Raw genomic sequence first — 17135 nt, 5'->3', positions numbered from 1 at the left:
CAGGGGACCTTGAAACGTATAGAAAACTTGAAATTAGGGTACCTTCATTTTTTTTGGAAAGCAATACTTTCCTTACCTATGATAATAGGGCAAGGAAAGTAATACCTATGATAATAGGGCAAGGAAAGTAAAAATGATAAGAAAAAAAAATCCCAGTACCCTTTTTGAATTATTTAATCACAACATGTTTCAACAAAAATAAAATCTTTCATTCACTTCATATCACTTGAAAATGGCATCAATGTAGAAACATGTTGTGATTAGATATTTCAAAAAGGGTACTAAGATTTTTATTTTTCTTCCTATTCCTGTAAAAGTAGCCCTATACAGAAAAGAGATAAAGTGTCAACTTGTAAGAGTAGTGTATATTCTCATTCTTGTATTTCTGGTGAGAAGTTTTGATTTTAGCAGTTTATTGTTTGCAACGAATGCACGATTCCCTAGCATTATCCTTCTTTTGATTTCCATTGATATTTTATAACCGCAATTTATTTCAGTTCCCAGGTACGTGGAGAATTCAACCTTTTCAAACGTGTCATCTCCAATTTCAATGGCTTTCTCGCTCCTCTGGGGCTCATTTCCATGTACTTTGGTTTCTCTTTGTTTACTTCCAGACCCACAAGCTGTGCTTTTTTCTTGACCTGTAGAAATACTTTTTTCGCCACACTGCACAGAAAGCAGCTGTTTTCCAGTCCCTACGTAGATCAGAAAGACATTGTTCGCAGACGACTCTCGTTTGACGTCAGAACAGGTTTCTTTCAGGCCTAGGCCGGAAAGAGTACCCTTTCCAGCCGCTAACATGGAACTAAGAAAGGTGATCAAAAAACATCTGATCAAAAAACTTTTCATTATTTGTGTTCATTATTCAATAATTAAAACATTTATAGCCTAATAATATCATCTTATTGTCATTTGAAAGAATAAAAAAGTATAAACTCAACCTCCCACATAATTGAACATCATCTTTCAGGTTATTTAGACAAATCAGAATGAAAAATAAAAATACTTGGACAATTTCCTGATATTCGGATTACCTCAGATTTGCTAGAGCTTCCACTTCTGCTTTCGGAAGTACTTAGTAAACAACTATTCTCATATATATATTGTTTATTTTTGTGTGAGGCGAAAAATAGCGTTCGCACCACGGGCCAAAATGTTTTTCCGGCTCTCAATCTTTTCTAGTCCTCGGCCCACGGCCTCGGACTTGAAAACCGATTTCGAGCCGGAAAAATCTCATTTTCTGCTCTAGGTGCGAAATATACTATTATGTAGTAGCCCTCATTAGTTGTTTTTTCCAAAGTAGATCAAGTCATTATAACCGAACACTTAATACAAATTGATTATTCTTGTTCCATGAATGTGACTATTTGATTTAGTTAACCTGACATTTGACAAGATTCCCTGGTCTTTACCTTATCGATCAATTAAGATTCAAGAATGGCCTTGAACGAACGAAACAAAATGTGGCTCAATTAGAAAGGACATTCATTACATCAATTCACTCAGGATTGACGCTAAGAAGATTAGCTGCAGTGTTGATTATGCAAATCACGTGAGAGGCTCCCTCGTTGCTATGTAGATTAGAATAGTTTTATTATCTCTCACTCTCTCTCTATTTATCTCTCTCTTTCTCTCTCACTCACACTCTTTTCCTCTCTGTCGCTGGAAGTAGAAGACTCACTCTCTATCTCTCTCCCCACTTTCTCACTTACAATATTTTTTCTCTCTCTCTCTCGCTAAGCCGGAGAAGTCAGTCAAATTATGAATAACGAACGGTTTGATTGTCTGAATGAATTAGAGAGCTTGTACTCAGCTCTGATAAATGTATAGGTGTTGGAAGTTAAGTTAATGTAGGAAGTTAGAATGGAAGCGACGCATATAGCATGCATTAAAACTACACATATAGCGATCAACCCCATTGGCCTACCACTTATCAACGATTTAGATTTGGAGCGTTGATTTGAATTGAATTCACTCCATTATGGAAGAGTTTGGAAAATTGTGAGGTTTCATGTTCTGAGTTTTCTCCATTCGAATCTCCATTTAGAATCAGAAATACTGATATAAGACAGGTTTTATCCTCTGCATGAAAGAATTATACAAAATAATTCTTCTTCTTCTGGTGCAGTCATTCGAATAGAATGCCACTTGAAGTACAAACCTATAAACTCACTGGAAAAAGAGATGTAGGGAGGCCAAGAAAGAGATGGGTACCGAAACAGGCTGATTAACCCTAAAGAGACACACTGGGGTGTTTCACACCCCAGTGATTTTTTTCCTGTTCTGCAGTTGACAATATCAAACAGATGGGAATTTATGCCCAGTCTAAATTAGGTTTGTAGTATTGTCAACTACCCTCCACCACTTCCAGTCAGTAATAGCATTCTACAAGGTCACCAGCTCATCTTGTTCTTCGTTTGGGGTGTCTAACACCCCAGAGTGTCTTTTACGTAGGACTTTCATCAAACACTTTTATTACAAAGATTTACTTGTATTGTCACTAAGAATGTGGTATGGGATGATGGATCAGATTGGAATAAATGCTATGTTTCTCTACAACTTGAGATTCAAAACAATAAAATGAAGAGAAGTGAGTTTTTGATGAAGTTGTCATTGGCAATGATCAAGCCATTCGTTCAAACCGGATTAGGAACTCCAACACTCAGGCGTTACGTACTTCTAAAATTAGTATAAATATCGATAAGTAGTACTTTACTTTTGATTTCTGTATGCACTTGGAACAAAAATGATTAAGAAATGATGAAGTATGGTCTAAGTACTTGTTTTTTTCAAAGAAAAATGCAAAATTAAATTGGGGTGTTCAACACCCCAGTGTGTCTACTGTGTTAGCATAAAGTAAGTGTGTCTCTGTAGGGTTAATAAACCTAATCCTTGAAGTGAATATGATGATTAGATGATTTTTTCTTCATTGTTCATTAATAGAAACAAACCTCATATGAACTTAGAACTTCAAAGATAATATCGATCAAATTGTAGAGGAAGTTGAGTAAAAATATTCGGAGCTTTCGAAAGTTGGTCTCATCATACAGTATAAAGCAGAAAATGTTCTCATTGTTTAAAATGAAGTGAGATAATTCTTCTTGAATGTGGACATGTTATACGCCATAATTATTCTCTTGATTGATATTTACGAGAATAGTGTGAGCTCTGAGTGAGAGTGAGAATTCTACATGAATCGATTTTGTTGAAAGCTTTACTAAATTTTCCATGGTAGAATCATATTCAATCACAAATTGTCTCCTAACTGGAATTCATCAAGATGATTTCATCCATTACCTGAGCACCTGATAAATTATCAATTTCATTTCATTCATCCTGTGCATGAATCCTATAATGATTTGAATAAATTTACAAAACTTTAGAGAGTTCAAGATGAAAATAGGCCTAATACCGGGTGACCCAGAATAACGGGAACATTTGAAAACGCCATAAAACATTAGTGGGAAGGGCAAAAATGATTTCATTCAAACTAATGATGCAAAAGTTCAAGACTCTCTAAGAGAATTATTAGTAACATCTATCACTTTTTGACAATTACTTCTTCAAGATGGCTTCCTCCTGCACGAATAAACTCTTGAAATCTGTGTTGAGATTCCTGAAAATTTCAACTGGGATATTGTTGACCGAGCGAAGTGAGGTGATTCAAGTCGACGGTTTGGCATTTCTCTTAATGTTTAAATGTTTGAATGTTTAAATGTTTGAATGTTTAAATTTTTATATGTTTTTATGTTGCGCATTTACGGCGAAACGCGGTAATAGATTTTGATGAAATTTGACAGGTATGTTCCTTTTCAAATTGCGCCTCGACGTATATACAAGGTTTTTGGAAATTTTGCATTTCAAGGATAATATAAAAGGAAAAAGGAGCCTCCTTCATACGCCAATATTACCGTAAAAATCAGATTATAGAATTATTCATCATGAATCAACTGTCTAGTGGACTATAATACTACCCGTTCAAAAACATCGAACATCTTGAAAATTGTATCTTTCCATCAACGTTGTAGACAGTTGCAGCCAGACCTGATAACAGCGCTCACACTCACATTCCGGGACGACGACACGTCACGGTACGATATAGGAATATAGGACAGGAAGCTCTATGTTTTATTTAGGATTTTTTCTAGACATTTTTAATTGATAAATCATTTATTAATTTTTGAGAAAACATAGCAACAGGTCAATGTAACTCACTGAGCGCGAGGTCTACTGTTCACAGAACTACTAGTTAATTTCATTTTAAGTCGTTTATGTTATGATTCAACCAGTTATTGGTCAAGTTGTGAAAACGTTTGAATTTAGATAACTCCACAAACAAAAAATCGCAGGTTGACAGATCATGGGACCAGGAAACGCAGATGTTGCAGCGATCAATGAGGAATCGTCCTCCTGAAGAGTTCAGGAGGAAACCATCTTTAGGAAATAATTGTCAAAAAGTGATAGATGTTAATGATAATTCTCAAATGGCAAGTCTTGAACTTTACATTAGTTTGGATAAAACCATTTTTGCCCTTTCTACTAACGTTTTATGGCGTTTTAAAAAAATCCTGTTATTCTATGTCACTCTGTTGATCAACTCATCAATGAATAAAGCAGCAAATTCTGCATCGGAATTCTTATCTAGATTTGCATGATTCCACATTTACACAATGTTCTCTGTGAAATGAGATTTACAATTCTCATTTCTCTGAATGGAAGTAATTGGAAGAGACACGGGAAGATCGTTTTCAGAACCTCAACATTTTTAATGAGAAAGGATTGCGGGAGGATCGTAGCTTTGTATTCTCAGACTGCAATCCATTCTCCCGTCTCCGAAACGGAGGGAATCCACTTGATATTCCTATTGTTTTGATGTTACAACCCACTCTACTATTCACTCATTCATTTCGTTCCAATTTGCCTCGGAGCTTTTCTAAGATAACAAAATAAAGGTACTTCAAGACTTAAACCTAGAACAAAGCAAGAGGTGAGTTACATCAGATACAAACATAAGTAATAATGAATAAGAATAAGTAAACGGATAGTAGTAATAATAGACTATGTGTAACCTTATCTAAATTTGGAAGAGGAATAGAACTAGGTTACCTTATTATTCCTCCCTACCATCCTATACTATTAGACGAGCAATTTCTGTTTATATGTTTAGATGTTTAGATGTTTAGATGTTTAGATGTTTATATGTTTAGATGTTTAGATGTTTAGATGTTTAGATGTTTAGATGTTTAGATGTTTAGATGTTTAGATGTTTAGATGTTTAGATGTTTAGATATTTAGATGTTTAGATGTTTAGATGTTAGATGTTTAGATGTTTAGATGTTTAGATGTTTAGATGTTTAGATGTTTAGATGTTTAGATGTTTAGATGTTTAGATGTTTAGATGTTTAGATGTTTAGATGTTTAGATGTTTAGATGTTTAGATGTTTAGATGTTTAGATGTTTAGATGTTTAGATGTTTAGATGTTTAGATATTTGTATTTCACCGGATCTCGATAACGGCTCTAACGATTCTCACGAAATTCAGAACATAAGTAGGTTTATAATATTATGAAGATTCGATTGCACTAGGTCTCATCCCTGGAAAAACTCGCTGAAGGACATAAAAAGGATAATTCATCCTTGGAAGAACAGATTTCGTCGTCTGTCGATAACAGAAGATGCGTGTGCCTTTGTGGGAGATCAGCTGTGTAATCATTCAAACAGCTTACCGTATCTCGCGAGAAATATTATCTAGAAATTTTAATAGACTATCAAAATAATCTGATTTGTTGACATGGCATGGTTCATCACTCTAAATTAGAGTATATCATAATATTCGAAATTAATCATTATTTTACAGTTTTAAGTGATTAGTGAGTGTTTTTGTTATTCAATTTTGTTTGTAAACAATCTAAATTGGAACTTTTCTGTTTTTAAATATTTTGACTGAAAATTGGACCTGGATTCAAGTGTATGAAACATAACCTACTTTTTGGACCATTTATCTATATATATAAAAGCGAAATGGCACTCACTCACTGACTGACTGATTGACTGACTGACTCACTCACTCACTCACTCACTCACTCGCAGAACTGAAAATCTACCGGACCAAAAACGTTCAAATTTGGTAGGTATGTTCAGTTCTTTATAGTCCTTTGGAGGCGCACTAAGAAATCTTTTGGCAATATTTTAACTCTAAGGTTTGTTTTTAAGGGTTTAAAGTTCGTCTTTTAGCATGTATATTCTTCTTCTCTCAATCCCTTAATTATAATTGAAATTTCCATATCATATGTTACTATAGAACTATAATCCAGATAGAGTACCTCTTCGAAACAGTTATTAACTGGCAACTAAATTAATAATTTTGTCAGGTTGGCATTAAGTTGAGTTGACTTTTGTTAGGTTGGCACCAAGTTGAAGATTTAAATGCATTTATCGCGGAAAAATTGATTGGGCACTGCTAATTCAATCCTGGGAATATTATATTACTAGCCATCAGGCTCGCTTCGCTCGCCATATCCGTTTAGCCAGACGTTTAGTCTGGTTCCCCGACTTGATCGTCCTAACATATGATAAAAATGCTGAAATGAAAAATGCAGGCGAGCGAAGCGAGCCTGCTGATCTCATTCTTGGACGATCCAGTCGGGGGTCCAGGGGGCGGAGCCCCCTGACTAGACGGATATGGCGAGCGAAGCGAGCCTGACGGCTAGTAGTGTATAAATCAAAATTCGGGGAAAAAACAGTTTTGAACTGTGCCTGTTTGTCCTCCCCCAATCATTTTGAAGAATTGTGCTCTGTTTATCAATAAATAAATAACGAGCGAAGCTCGGTGCCCCGATATTTCTGATGATGTACTTATTGTATGAATGAATAAAGAATGAAATTGTTTCTGTAAGAAATATACTTTAGTTAAACGATACTAAAATTGATACGCCTTGCTATCAACCAGGAATTGTCACAATAATTTTCTTTTCACCACTCACATGCTTTGATGTCGATCATTAATTTATTATTTTGGTCAAGTAACACAATCTTTCAAATTATCAACTCATCGCTTGATAAAGAAACTTGTTGATGATTTTTCAAGTTGTAAGAAACTTGTGACCGACATGAGAAATTAATATGAAGTTGATAATTCATTATTTGGTCAAGTAAAACTATCTTCTAAATTCTTAACGAAGTTGATAATTTATTATTTGGTCAAGTAACACAATCTTCCAAATTCTTAACTTATCGCTTCATAAAGAAACTTGTTAATGATTTTTCAAGTCGTAAGAAACTTGTGACCAACTTGAGGAATCAATATGGTACTTTGTTATCAACAACGAAACGTCACAATAATTTTCCACAACTCACATACTTTGGAACTGGTCTTTCTTTAGATCTATTCTCATTATTTGATCAAGTGACACAATCTAATTTACTAAATTTTAGTAAAGTGAAATCATAACCCTATTTTGGACTTTTAAAATGTTATCTAAATTTGGGAGAGAAATAGTACAAGGAGTATCCTTAGTTTTTCTCTCCCAATCAGTGTTTCTTTGTAAGAAAAATATAAATAAATAAATTGTGATAAATAAATAAATCTTTTATAACAACAACTCATCGCTTGATAAAGAGACTTGTTAAGAATTTTCATGTTTTAAGAAACTTATGACCTGTTCAGTGAGAATATCATTCTCATAGGATGTGAATAATGATGGGGAATTAGAATGGGAATAGTTATAAAAGATGGAACTTCTGTATTTATATTCGATTGGTCAAGCTGAGTGGGAATAATCTTACGAGAATTCATGGTAGTTATAATTTTTACTGTACCAGTCATTTCACTGTTACTGATATGTGAGAATCAAAGCTCAAGCTTTATTAGTGGCATCCCGACACATCTTCTATCTATCTATATATATAAAAGCGGAATGGCACTCACTCACTCACTCACTCACTCACTCACTCACTCACTCGCATAACTAAAAATCTACCGGACCAAAAACATTCAAATTTGGTAGGTATGCTCAGTTGGCCCTTTAGAGGCGCACTAAGAAATCTTTTGGCAATATTTTAACTTTAAGGGTTGTTTTTAAGGGTTTAAAGTTCGTCTTTTAGCATGTATATTCTTCTTCTCCCAATCCCTTAATTATAATTGAAATTTCCATATCATATTATGTTAAAGATTTAAATGCATTTATCGCGGAAAAATTGATTGGGCACTGCTAATTCAATCCTGGGAATATTATATTACTAGCCATCAAGCTCGCTTCGCTCGCCATATCCGTTTAGCCAGACATTTAGTCTGGTTCCCCGACTGGATTGTCCTAACATTTTATGATAAAAATGCCCAAATGAAAAATGCAGGCGAGCGAAGCGAGCCTGCTGATCTCATTCCTGGACGATCCAGTCGGGGGTCCAGGGGGCGGAGCACCCTGGCTAGACGGATATGGCGAGCGAAGCGAGCCTGACGGCTAGTAGTGTATAAATCAAAATTCGGGGAAAAACTGTTTTGAACCTACTGTGCCTGTTTGTCCTTCCCCAAACATTTTAAAGAATTGTGTACTGTTTATCAATAAATAAACAACGAGCGAAGCTCGGTGCCCCGATATTTTTGATGATGTACTTATTGTATGAATGAATAAAGAATAAAGAATGAATTTGCTTCTGTAAGAAATATACGTTGGTTGAACGATACTGAAATTGATACGCCTTGCTATCAACCAGGAATTGTCACAATAATTTTGTTTTCACCACCCACATGCTTTGATGTCGATCATTAATTTATTATTTGGTCAAGTAAAACAATCTTCCAAATTCTTAACTTATCGCTTCATAAAGAAACTTGTTGATGATTTTTCAAGTCGTAAGAAACTTGTGACCAACTTGAGGAATCAATATGGTACTTTGCTATCAACAACGAAACGTCACAATAATTTTCCACAACTCACATACTTTGGAGCTAATCTTTCTTTAGATCTATTTACATTATTTGATCAAGTGACAAAATCTAATTTACTAAATTTTGGTAGAGTGAAATCATAACCCTATTTTGGACTTTTAAAATGTTATCCAAATTTGGGAGAGAAATAGTACAAGGAGTATCCTTAGTTTTTCTCTCCCAATCAGTGTTTCTTTGTAAGAAAAATATAAATAAATAAATTGTGATAAATAAATAAATCTTTTATAACAACAACTCATCGCTTGAAAAAGAGACTTGTTAAGAATTTTCATGTTTTAAGAAACTTATGACCTGTTCAGTGAGAATATCATTCTCATAGGATGTGAATAATGATGGGGAATTAGAATTGGAATAGTTATAAAAGATGGAACTACTGTATTTATATTCGATTGGTCAGACTGAGTGGGAATAATCTTACGAGAATTCATGATAGTTATATTTTTACTGTACCAGTCAGTTCTCTGTTACTGATTTGTGAGAATCGAGCCCAAGCTTTATTAGTGGCATCCCGACACATCTTCTATCTTCTTCTATATAATAAGAGAGAGTAGGGTTGTGTTTGTTCGTGTGTTCGTTTGTTCGTTTGTTCGCATCAAAACATGTCAACTTGTGGATTGCATACCGGAAAAACGGGAATGATTTAGATCTCCAAATTTTGCACATAGATTTTAAAATTATCAATCTCGTGCACCTGGAAGCCCAAATTTCAATTTTCCTTCTAGATTTTTCAAAATTAATGTTTAAATATCATTAATGGTACCACATTCGATTTCATAATAAAATCACCAAATCATATGGTCGAAATAAAAAAAGGAACATCTGTTTCTATATTGCTTTCTACCTGGAAAACATAGTTTTGAAACTTCGTTTTCCTGATGCAGTGTTTGGGCCTACACGTGGCATGGATTATTAATTTTTCATCTAGAACAATTTTTGAGATAAAGTGCTACATAAACGTCTACAGTTTCATCAATGCTGTATCGGCAATATGAAAACGCATGCAGTTAATATGTTTTTGAATGAAGGTCTTGCTATTTACATGAAGAAATTATATTCTTCCATTTTTATTTAATTAAAATTTCAAAATTATTCGAGCCCTGATAGAATGACTGACTCACTGTACAGTCAGTCGAAAATTTTAATATTGGAATGAGGGGTATTTTGGCAAGCTGAGCAGAAAAATTAGGTCATAATGCACCTTTTCGTTATATCTTCAAATGAAAAATGAGTTTTGTGGGTTGTCAAAACTCCCTCTGAAAGGGAAACTATTCAACTTATTCTATCTTTTAGTAAAATAACAATGATCATCCATCCATGTATCATCTCCTATACTATAATAAAGGAAAGAACTGGATTATAAACCTAGCCTGTACAGGAGTGAAGTATAGGGAAATTATGTTTGACGCATTATCACGTCAGAGCTACTGGACTGATTAACTTGAGATTTTGTATATAGATTCTTGCTTAACCGAGGGTGGTTAAAGACCAATTTTAAATTCTTCAAGATTTGATTACATCAAGTTTTCAGTTTGTCAAGTTTTCAATAATTTGTCATGCTTCCAGTTTGTATGGAAGCAGCAGAAGATTTCTCTTAAAAGGGAAATTAGAAGATAGGTATGATTGGGGATCCTTTTCAAATGATAAAAACAGGTTTTCCGTCACACCCAAATTTTTTCCGCCATTTTGAATCCAACTTCTTTTTTTAATTGAAAGGTGGACATACTGATTTACTTAAAATGCAGCATATAAATTGATAATCAACCGAGGATTCTTATTTTGAATTCAATTAGATTTTATTACGTCAAGTTTTAAGAAAGACCCTTGCGAAGCACGGGTTACCTGCTAGTATTCATTTAAAGTGGGGCCACATTTTCTTAGATCAGCAAATAATGAACCAATTGTATAAATACTTTGTGAATAATTGTAGCTTATATGCTTTTTGTAATCATGTCTATATTTTGAATAAACTCCTCTGGTCGTGTTGTACCCTCGACCAGAGAAATTATTATTATTAAGGTACTGTAAACTCACTGTGTCTGTTCTGTAGTATTTATTTCTCATTCAGATAACTATGGAATTAATCCATCCTCAACCTACTAGAAGTTCTGCGAACAGTAGACCTCGCTCATGAATACAACTTTCAATCTAATGAGAAGGGCCAGTAAAATGAGTACAGAATATTGTGAAGATTTAGCCATGTCATCTATTATTTTCTCCATTGAAAGTGCTAGAGACACTGTTTGAAGGGACACCGGACTTATCAAGGAGGTACCTTCATATCAAATACATACAAGTTTTACCTTATAAATGAAAAAGACTAAGAAATTGTCAAAAAACCACAGATTCATTGATACTTAGAAAGACCGGTTTCGGTCTTTATCAAAGTTTATCACAGATTGACAATGGTGTAATCACCGAAACCGGTTTTTCTAAGTATCAATAAATATGTGGTTTTTTGAAAATTTCTTATTTTCTTAGTCTTTTTCATTCAATTTATGAATAATTACCACATTATCAACTTCTCAACCACACAAAAAGAAAAACAAAATTAACCTTTACACCTTTACATACAAATTTTTTCTACAACTGCAGTATTGGACTCCAATACAAAAAAGATTTTTTTAAAATAATTTATCCAATTAATTTGATGAATAAATTTAATGATTATAATAAGATGATTCAATTTAATTATTCTATCTAATCATAATAATTTATTTTATAATGATATATTATTAGAATAAGATAAATTGGTATCATCTGCAAAAAAAAAATTGGTAGGAACGAGATTTGAACCTTGGTCCCACAGTGTAGAAAGCCACGGTCTAACCAACTTGGTCACCATGTGCTCGTAGCAATAGATGCGAAAAAATATGGAAATGAATCATGAAATATCTTCAAAGACACATCTTTTCTGGATAGAGGTTAGTTTACGGTTTTTTTTAAATTACAAAAAAAACCAGAGGTCTTATCAAAAATCGTTACACATACGTTTCTGCGCCTTGTTTCTTTCATGCCAAATTTCATCCAAATCGGACAATAACTGCGACTGTAACTGCGGTACAAACAAACAGACAAAAGCCGATCAAGTCGAAACTAAGACCTCAGCTTCGCTTCGGTCAATTATCCACACAGTTCCTGTGAGTTTATGATTATGAATAAAAATATTAATCTGAGTACCCTTTTAAATTATTTTGTTACGACATGTTTCGGCCACTAATGAAATTTCACTGAAGCATGTCGTGACAAAACAATTTCAAAGTTCCAGAAGAGGACCTACTCAATAAATTATACACATAAATATGAAGTTGCAGCAGAAAATTCGTTCCTTTGAAAGAATATGGAAAATAATTGACATGTATACCCAAGCGAAAAAAGTAGTGCCTGTCGACTCTCTGATAAGGATATAGAATGATTTCCTTCCCATTAACACACGACCGGGAAGAGGAAGAGCGAATGAGAGAGCGTGGGCCTTTCTGATATAATCAGTATAAAAACTGCATCAGTATTCTCCTATTCCAATATTGAAAATATCATTGGCAATAAAGCCCTGTGCTGCAAACTAAGGTTTGCACGAACTACAGCCAACTTATTCCGGATATCCTTATTGCTTTTTCTGGTCACATTAATGTAATCAGTGTGAAAAATGCAAATAGATAACAAAATCTTCGTATAAGAGATATAGGTGTGCATTTAAATCTATCATTTTCCCCATTCCTTTGTTATTTTGTGGGCAGTGATTTTTCAAACATGTCTTGTTTGGTTAGAATTCTTATTGCTGTGGGCTGTATGTCTCTCAATGTTTTTGCCCTTTGGGAAGAAATTGCGGTAAGTTGCCGATAGGTTTGTCTAATCAATGATTTTTTCTATTTCCTAAACTATGTACTTCTGTTCAGAATATAGTCGAATTGGAAACGAACTGTGATTTGTGAATCACCAAATATTTGTTGGATCAAGATTCTCTGAATAAGAATAAGAATAAGAATAGGAATGATTTTTATTCCTTTAGTGCATACAAACAATGCTATCGGAAACGTCAAAATATACATTATAAAATACATCATAATAAAATAATAGAATAAAAGTTTCATTCCATTCAGGACACAAACAATGCTATTGGAAACCTCTATTTAAGGTTTCCTCCATATATGTGACGGGCGAACGCAGACAGAACGCAGACGGAGAAGAAAAATCCAAGCACAGGTTTTCGTATGCTACAATGCTGGAATCCGTCTGATTCCATTCCATTTAAGTCTGCTCACTTCTGCATGCAGACGTTTAATTTTTTCTCCGTCTGTCTGCTGCTGTGTGCGTTCGCTTTTAACCGCATGAGAAAATTTGTATTGGAACTAATTAGAAGAAAGTGCGAAATTTGTTATGAAATTCAAGTAATAGTTCAATTTTGTTTCTGATTCTTCAGTTACGGCAGAGAAAACTTATACTGAAACTTATACTTAGATTGTTTTATTCTATGGTTACGGCATCTAGAAGTTACATTCATCTAAATCTTCTGAGATGAAATTTATAGAGTATTTCGATTGAAACGATTTTCTTTTCCCACCCAGGGCCCCTATGATCTTAGTTTTAAACACCTTGGTGAGTGTGAGAAGAAAGGTCCGGTCAATCTGTTACACAACATGAAATTTAGCAAGATTAATCGAACGCACCACGTATACACCGGTTTACTTGATACAGGAGTGGATTTGGATGATACCGTGAAGGTATGTGACTCTATGAAGTACTAGTATAAATACTCGATAAAGTAAGTCTGCCTCATAAGATACCGTGTGCTCTATGACAAGCAAAATTATTAATTTGGTAAATACAGTATGGATCATAGATAAGATAAGATAATATTTTTATTCAACACAGTACACTTTATAATATACAGATGAATAACGTCAGGTCTTAATAAGTAAAAATAATAAGTACACAATAAAAAGCACACATGGAAGACATAAAAAGGATTGAAAAAGTATAATTTTTTCTCCGGTTCATTCTTCAATATTTATTGAATTTATCCATTCCTTTATCTCATTCAATCCTAATGAAGATAAAATAAAGCAAGAAATATTTCTTCTAATATCAGGATGTACCCATGCCCAAAAATAACTCAACTAAAATCTATTTCTGGTCATTTTTACTTTCCTTGCCCTATTACCATAGGTAAGGAAAGTATTGCTTTCCAAAAAAAAATTAAGGTACTCCAATTTCAAGTTTTCTATACGTTTCATGGTCCCCTGAGTCCAAAAACATGATTTTTGGGCGTTGGTCTGTGTGTGTGTATGTGTGTGTGTTTGTGTATGTGTGTATGTCTGTGAACACGATAACTCCATTCCTAATCAACCAATTGACTTGAAATTTTAAACTCAAGGTCCTTACACCATGAGGATCCGACAATAAGAAATTCAATAAAATTAAATTCAAGATGGCGGAAAAAATGGCGGATAATTACTAAAAAACCATGTTTTTTCCCATTTTCCTCGAAAACGGCTCTAACGATTTTCTTCAAATTTATACCATGAATGAGCCCTATCAACTGACATGAGTCTCATTTCTGGGGAAATTGCAGGATCTCCGTAGTATTCTTGAGAAAAATGGCGGATAATCACTAAAAAACCATGTTTTTCACGGTTTTCTCGGAAACGGCTCAAACGATTTCCTTCAAATTCATACCATAGATAGCAGCTATTCATAAGCCCTATCAACTGACATGAGTCTCATTTCTGGGAAAATTGCAGGATCTCCGTAGTATTCTTGAGAAAGATGGCGGATAATCACTAAAAAACCATGTTTTTCACGGTTTTCTCAAAAATGACTTGACCTATTTTTTTTTCAAATACATACCCTGTATAATTATTCATCAGCTCCATCAACTAGCATGAGTATTTTTCCTGGGAAACTAATGGGGGGCCACCCCATCCTTGAGAAATGGACTTTGTTACCTCCTCATGCATGAGGTAGGTAGGTAGAGCAGTTTATAAAAAGATTACATAGTAGAGATATTTCATCTGTAGAACAGCTGTTTCGACGACTTTTGAAAAAATCATCGAATTTCACAATTTACACGAAGGATAAAGTACTCTGAAAACAATTATATATACTCATATAGGAATGCTTACTATTAAACCAAACTGACAATCTCTGGATAGCATCGCTCAATTATTATAATAATTATATTTTAATTAGCTTTTGAATAAATGCATTCTCTATTTAATTCCATCTGTAACTGGTTGGCCGCTATGGCTTCGTATAAAATGAGCGCTGCTATCCAGAGATTGTCAGTTTGGTGTAAGGGTAAGCATTCCTGACTGGCAATTGGGAGGTACCGGGTTCGATTCCCGGGCTGGCAACTAATTTTTGGATAGTAGTTCTCATTGAATTTCCATCAAGCTGTTAACCCTGTTGTCAATGTCTGCAGTAGCAGAAGTCTTCGGGGTGATTTACAGCATTTATTCAGGATTTTCGTTAAATAATGATTGGATATTATTAAGGTACGAATGGTTAAATCATTGTATTATGATTCTGGTACAGGTACGAATGGTTGCTTCGAACAAGGGCACAAACGGACGCTACAATAATGTCGTTGATATTCAGTACAAAGTATGTGAGCTACTAAGAACTTTCGGCATGTCAATAGTGAACAGCATTTGCGAACACTGCAACTGTACATTTGAGTGTCCATGTAAAAGGGCAAGTATATTATTAAATTAATGACAATACTTTTATTAGTTCATCATATTGATTTACAATCCATTGACAATTCACATATCAGAATGATTCACAAGTATATTATAGAGCTGCATTTACACCAAAGCTATTAACAACATTATTAACTTAATCCTTATAGATTCTATTAGATTGAACGGAACTTGACAAACACATATGTTTATCATGTGTATGAAAAGTTATGTTTAATTGACCGAGCGAAGTGAGGTCTAAGATTCAAGTCGACGGTTTGGCATTTCTCTTAATGTTTAAATGTTTATATGTTTTTATGTTGCGCATTTACGGCGAAACGCGGTAATAGATTTTCATGAAATTTGACAGGTATGTTCCTTTTTAAATTGCGCGTCGATGTATATACAAGGTTTTTGGAAATTTTGCATTTCAAGGATAATATAAAAGGGAAAAGGAGCCTCCTTCATACGCCAATATTACCGTAAAAATCAGACTATAGAATTATTCATCATAAATCAGCTGTCTAGTGGACTATAATACTACACGTTCAAAAACATCGAACATCTTTTAAGATTTATCTTTTCATTAACATTGTAGACAGTTGCAGCCAGACCTGATAACAGCGCTCACACTCACATTCCGGGACGACACGTCACGGTACGATAGGACAGAAAGCTCTATATTTATTTAGGATTTTTTCTAGACATTTTAAATTGATAAATTATTTATTAATTTTTGAGAAAACATAACATAACAGGTCAATGTAACTTACTGAGCGCGAGGTCTTCTGTTCACAGAACTACTAGTCTAATAGAATCTATGAGGATTGAGTTATTAACATTTTGTTAATAACTTTGATTGTTAATAACTTTGGTGTAATCGCAGCATAAGATTACTCACAATTCTCTAATTTATTCATCATATTTATTTACAATTCATTAACAAATTCACAGTTCAAAATGATTTACAAACCGCACATCGATATTTCAAACCATTTAGAATACCGTTTCCAAGTCTGTACCTTCAAGGATTATTGAGATACACGGTTTTTCAATTATTGTCAGGTTTAGCATGGCTAAACAACTATTGAGTGGATTCCTTTCAAAATTCAACATTTGAATCAATTTTGCATTTCTACTTCGAAATATAGAAAAATATTGCAATCTAACTAGATTTTGAGTTGACTTCCTGAGCTGAATCTCAGCCTTAAATTGGATATTATAAACAGATGGAATTAAATAGAGAATGCAAATATTCAAATGCTAATTAATATAAATAATTATTATTTAACGAAAATCCTGAATAAATGCTGTAAATCACCCCGAATACTTCTGCTACTGCAGACATTGACAACAGGGTTAACAGCTTGATGGAAATTCAATGAGAACTACTATCCAAAAATTAGTTGCCAGCCCGGGAATCGAACCCGGTACCTCCCAATTTCCAGTCAGGAATGCTTATCATTAAACCAAACTGACAATCTCTGGATAGTAGCGCTCAATTATTATAA

General features: G+C 34.1%; 1 protein-coding gene across 3 annotated transcripts in view; it reads left to right on the top strand.

The window, feature by feature from the left end:
* Positions 1 to 17135, top strand: part of LOC120350978 — a 79824-nt gene that overhangs the window by 22457 nt on the left and 40232 nt on the right. Inside the window, exons 1-2 of one of the 3 annotated variants that reach the window (XM_039426568.1) lie at positions 12516 to 12772; positions 13510 to 13665. In XM_039426568.1, coding sequence (XP_039282502.1) covers positions 12695 to 12772; positions 13510 to 13665 — 234 coding nt within the window. In that variant the 5' untranslated portion in view covers positions 12516 to 12694. Of the gene's footprint in view, positions 1 to 12515; positions 12773 to 13509; positions 13666 to 17135 lie in introns of those variants that run through there. The other 2 variants (XM_039426567.1, XM_039426569.1) reach the window with 2 other exon arrangements.

Source organism: Nilaparvata lugens, chromosome 4 (assembly GCF_014356525.2).
Source record: "Nilaparvata lugens isolate BPH chromosome 4, ASM1435652v1, whole genome shotgun sequence".
Lineage (NCBI taxonomy): Eukaryota > Metazoa > Arthropoda > Insecta > Hemiptera > Delphacidae > Nilaparvata > Nilaparvata lugens.
This window is presented reverse-complemented; position numbering and strand designations above follow the sequence as displayed.